This window comes from Orycteropus afer, unplaced genomic scaffold, assembly GCF_000298275.1.
Source record: "Orycteropus afer afer isolate SDZICR_OR568_19922 unplaced genomic scaffold, OryAfe1.0 scaffold00575, whole genome shotgun sequence".
Lineage (NCBI taxonomy): Eukaryota > Metazoa > Chordata > Mammalia > Tubulidentata > Orycteropodidae > Orycteropus > Orycteropus afer.
Genome location: NW_006922162.1, coordinates 1,638,433 through 1,644,026, shown reverse-complemented (window position 1 = coordinate 1,644,026; position 5,594 = coordinate 1,638,433). Strand labels below are relative to the sequence as shown.

The 5,594-nt window shown below is 34.3% G+C and overlaps 1 protein-coding gene across 1 annotated transcript; it reads right to left on the bottom strand.

Moving 5' to 3' along the window:
• Positions 1-343: 343 nt before the first annotated feature.
• On the bottom strand, positions 344-1,279 carry LOC103210242 (olfactory receptor 14I1). The gene has a single exon (XM_007956163.1). It carries the CDS (start codon positions 1,277-1,279, stop codon positions 344-346), a length of 936 nt encoding a protein of 311 aa, XP_007954354.1.
• Between the last annotated feature and the right edge of the window lie 4,315 nt (positions 1,280-5,594).

Sequence of the window (5,594 nt, the reverse complement as noted above, 5' to 3'; positions counted from 1 at the left end):
ATATTAGAAGTAAAACTGTGAACATAACTTCAGATACTAATACATTTAGAAATCCAAGGGGGGGAGTGGATTATTTCAGAAAAATAAAAATTTTAAATTTTACATGGTAGGAGTTTAGAAAAAACAAAAAAGAAACTACCACTATAAAAAAGGAAATTTTCATCAACATCTTCAAAAGGGGCCTAATGGCCAAGCTTATGAATGTGGTCTAACAAACGTATTAGGAACAGATAATTATCGAAGTGATTTGGAGGATAAAGAAAAAGTACAGAATTTCAAAATCATGCTATGGTAACAGAAGACCTGTTGATACAGACCCTTGGCTAGTTAAGCCCAGAAGTTTCTAATTCTGCAGAAGATACATCTTCTCATACAGTCTCCACACAGATGCTTTGATCTCCTTATTTCTAAGACTATATATGATAGGATTGAGGAAGGGGGGCAAAATTGTATATGCCATAGCAATCACTAAATCTTGAATAGATGACATTTCAGCAATTGGTCCCAAGGCAGCAAAGAGTCCTGTGGTGAGGAAGAGAATAGTGACAATGAGTTGTGGGGAGCAGGTGGCAAAGGCTTTTGCTCGGCTCTCTACGGAAGGGATCCTGAACACTGCTGAGAAGATCTGGTAATATGAAAAAATCATAAGAATAGAGCATCCCATGACCAAGCATGAGCTCAGAGCCAGAGTCACAAACTCAACAAAGAAAACTTCACAGGAAACCAGGGCCAGCATGTGAGGGATGTCACAGAAAAATTGGTGGATCCTGTTAGATCTTGAAATGGGCTCCCAAAATATGTTGCCAGTGTGGATTGCAGCATAGAAAAAACAAATTAGCCAGGCTATGGCTGCCATTTGGTGGCATTTTTCTGATGTCATCATGGCTCCATATTGAAGAGGATGGCAAATGGCAACATAGCGGTCATAGGACATGACAGTGAGGAAAGCTAACTCAGCAGATGCAAAAGCAAAGAAAAAATAGACTTGGGCCACACAGCCAAGATAAGAGATGGAGTTGTTGTGCATCAGGGAGCTGTGAATGGACTTAGGCATAGTAACTGAGATATAGCACAAATCTAAAAAGGAGAGGTTCTTCAAGAAGAAGTACATGGGTGTGTGAAGACACTGATCTAGAGTAATGACCATCATGATGAGAAGGTTCCCCACCAGTGCTGCCAGGTAAATCAACAGAAAGAGTCCAGCATGCAGTATCTGGAGCTCCCAAATATCAGAAAACCCTGTGAGCAGGAATTCTGTTACTTCTGTGAGATTGTCCATTTGACAGTGAAATCTGTGTTCTGAATGTTGAAGGAAAAAAAAAAAAGTGCACCAATTAAAATGAGGCAAAGAAAAATGAATGAAATATTTTAGTAATACATTCCTGTTGGAATCATTTTTACCTTAATTTAACTAGGAGTTCATTGGATATCTCCTACACTGCTGAAGCAAATGGGATGGTGGTGAATAGGGTTCATAAAATGGAAGGATTCTGCAAGGGTTATATCTCAACCTTTGATAGTTAAGTAATTTCAAAGAGTTTTTTTTTTTTTTTTTTTACTAGTACTATGTATCTACTGGGAGCTCTGGTAGCATAGTACCTAAGGCACTTGACTGCTAATCAGAAGGCTGGCAGTTCAAACCCACCAGCCACTCCTCTGAAGGAAGGTTGAGCAATCCTACTTCCATAGTGATACTGCCTCGGAAACCCAAGGAGGGGCCGCTATGAGTCGGGGCCAACCATGGCACATAACAACAACAACAACAACATGTATCTACTATACAGTATTTCCAGAATGTGAGATTAAGACCTTTTTCATCAAATCATCTGTGGTTCTTGAATAAAATATACAATCTTAAGTTCTAAGATATAGCTACTAAATGAGAACTAGTGGGATGAAACTAAGAATTTGCATTTTATATAAACTGTTTTTTTTTTTTTTTAATACGAAAGTTTGGAATTATAGCTGGTTACATGTCACGAGTAGCCCCTGCTAGGTATCTGCTCAATAATTTTAGTGGTAAGCCATTTTAAAATGGAAGTTTATAGCTTCAGACATGGAAAGAATAAAAGATATGATTTTAAAACTCATTATGAATTGTTCTGGTAGAGATAAGAAGAAAGTTTATTTTGTGTAAATTCACAAGACACAAAAATAGACAAAATAGCAGCACAACAATTTTGTAGCACCATCTTTATATCAAATGCTATTCTCTTCACTGTATCTATCTTAACTCATCTACTATTTACAATGACATTGTGAAGTAAATATGCTACTCTTATTTCAGTTTTACAGAGAAAGAAACTGAGGAACAAATAAGATGAATTAACTTGCCTGAGGGAGCTCTGGTGGTGTAGTGTCTAAGCATTTGACTGCTAACCAGAAGGCAGGCGGTTCAAACCAACCAGCCACTCCTCAGAAGGAAGGTTGGGCAATCTACTTCTGTAGTGATATTGCCTGGGGAACCTAAGGAGGGGTCGCTATGAGTCAGATCCACCTTGATGGCAGTGAGTTGGTTTTGGTTTTTTGGTTTGAGGTCACCTCATAAAGTAGGAGCTTGGGTTGGCATTCAAATCATGACAATCTCCAGGGTTGGGTCAGTGCTCCTAACCTCTTAATTCTTAATTCTGCTTTTTTTGTTTTGTTTTGCTTTTTCAATTGGAAATAATTTTAACCAAAATAAATCAATGAAATTAAAGGAATTTATATTTTTAATTGATGATTATCAATGGATTTTGTTTTCAATGGATTATCTGTAAGTTTAAAACATACATGGTTGTCTGAATTAAAGTCATCTGAATACTTGATTCTTTCTATATGACTCCAAAATATTCAAAACAATTTGACTTGTTCCAAATCAATGCCATTTTCAATCAAATTGAACAAACCAAACAAATAATTTTAAAACCCGCTTCCTGATCATCTCTTTTGACTAAATCTTCTTTAATTATATCATTTCAATAGTGATAAACACTACAAATCACATAGTGGTATCCCTTGTGACTAGGCAAATATGAAATGTGGTTATCATTAATTATAAGAAAGGCCTCACTTCTGATTTTGTTACAAATTTTGCAGATAATCTTTTTATCAAATGCTGTAAGTAATACTGTCAGTTTGAAATAGTTCACTCTATCCTTAAGATGAGTAATTAAAAGAAAAACTACTCCACACAAATTCAAATAGTAAGTTAAATACTCACAATGTAAATCATAGATGATTACTATCTGTCATTAAGAATGAATTACCAAAAAATATCAATACAACATAAGATTATGAGCAAAGTGTATGCATAAGCAGTTTGTAGAACAAGAAAACTAATGACCATTCACCAATTGAAAAACATGCTCAAACTTACTAATCATGGAAACACAAATTAAATCATATAAAAGATGTTGTTTTGTACTCATGTGTGCAGAATGGAATATTTTATAGTAGTTAAACTGTATGCAATAGTTCTACACATATCAATATGGAAAATCTCAATATAATTTTGAACAATAACAAACAGGAAACAAGTTTCAAAAATATTACCTATAACATGCACCTAATTATATGATATTTGAATATTCAGAATAACACAGTATACTATTTATGGATATACATATATATAAGAATAGAATGAAAGAGTTATAGTAATGAATATATATTGCCAATTAAAGACTATGGAATAGAGAGAAAAGTAATGAGAGTAAGATAAAAATAAAAGATGCAAACTATATCTAAAACATTATTTCAAAAGGAAAACAATAAAATATTTACGTGGTAAAATAATTATTGGTTATAAACAAGTATTTCATTACTTTAACTTTCTGAAGATTTGGGATTTTGTATGTTTTTAAGTATTCTATACATTTTAGGGTCCTAGGTGGTGCAAATGTTTTGTTTTTGACCACTAAGATTGAACACACACAGCAGGACAATGGAAGACAGATCTGGAGATCTGCTTCCATAAAATAACCAAGAAAACCCTATAAGGCACAGGTTAACTCTGAAACACAGTTCACCACAAGTAGGAATAAAGTCAAAGGCAATGGATTTTAGGTTTTAGACATTGATGTCAAAGTAGTGATTGAAATATTTTGATGTATTATAAATTGATTTCTATGAATGTTACCTTTAAAATATAATGAAATGAATAGAAACTGGCTTCTTTGTCAATAGGAGTGTAATAAGATCCCTCAATACTAACACCTATCACAATCTCAGAAAATACATAAATTTTTAAGCTTTAATTAAAAGAGAGCTTGGTTCCCAGGTGTTTGTTACATTATTCTCTATTACTTTCCACACATTTGTCATATTCACTATATATATAAAAAAACAATGCATAGTAATTTTTATACCGACTAGATTTTTATGCTTTCCTTTATTATTTATAAATTTTAGTGAAGCAAGTAGTGAAATGTTTTTTACTGGACTTTAATTATAAGCACTCCAACTAAAAAACCAAGACTGGAAGTTCATCCTTAACACAGTGCACAAAGCGCCCCCAAACTGAAGGAGAAGGAGGACATGTGTCCCAAAGTTAACTTGTTTGCAATAACTTTAAAATCCAATGTAATGACCACATGACAGATTCCTCATATCTGTTGTGTATAAAATGATAAACTAATTATATTTCCTCAACATTAAATGACACATTTTTATTATTCAAATGGAAAAAACTGTATAGTTCATGTATATAGTTATTGTTTGCATTTTTATTAAAAGCTATTAGTAAATCAGTAATTTTCTTTGTTTTACAGGCAATTTAAAATTGAGGACACATTATAAAATTTATGACTGAGTATACAAACATTTACACATCATCATATTTTCTTAGTGGGCAATAAACAATTGGAAGATTAATTCATTCAACAAATGTTTGGAATTTATAGTTACAAAAAAAGGCAAAATTCCCTTCTACACTCATACTTCCATCATTGAGTAGTAGATGTATCTTTCATATTTTAAAATGAATTTTTTAACTATGAAGTATATTGAATAAAATATTAAAGTAATCCTGCTTCCAAGTGCATCTATGTAAATGCACATGTAATCTAAGGGACAAATAGATTGTATGGTGAATTTTCTTCAAGGCAGGAATAAAATTGGGTTGTTATTTCATATACTTGAATGTAAGTCAGCTGAAGTGGTGGGGATTTGTATAAATGTATATCACTCACTCCCTTTCCTTGTTGATAGGAAAGTTTTAGGAGCTCTGGTAGCATAGTGCCTAAAGCATTTGACTGCTAACCAGAAGGCTGGTGATTCAAACCCACCAGCCACTCCTCCAAATGAAGGTTGGGCAATCCTACTTCAGTAGTGATACCGCCTTGGAAACCCAAGGAGGGGTTGCTATGAGTCAGGCCGACTGGACAGCATATAACAACAACAACAGGAAAGTTTTAGGATCAGAGAGGGACCCTAATAGCACATTAGGAAACTCAGAGAGACAGATTAAGGGGCTTCTCATTTCACAGATTATGGGGTTTATTAGGGAAGCACCAGGCTACAACTCAAGTCCAGGAAGAATGCTCAGTCTCTCTCCCAGCCCACCGTCCCTCAGCCAAGAGTCTCTCACAGTCTCTTTCCCAGCAGTGCCGGTCCCT

Excerpts from the sequence above, each read along its gene's own strand:
- LOC103210242 (XM_007956163.1), bottom strand. The coding sequence starts at position 1,279 with ATGGACAATCTCACAGAAGTAACAGAATTCCTGCTCACAGGGTTTTCT.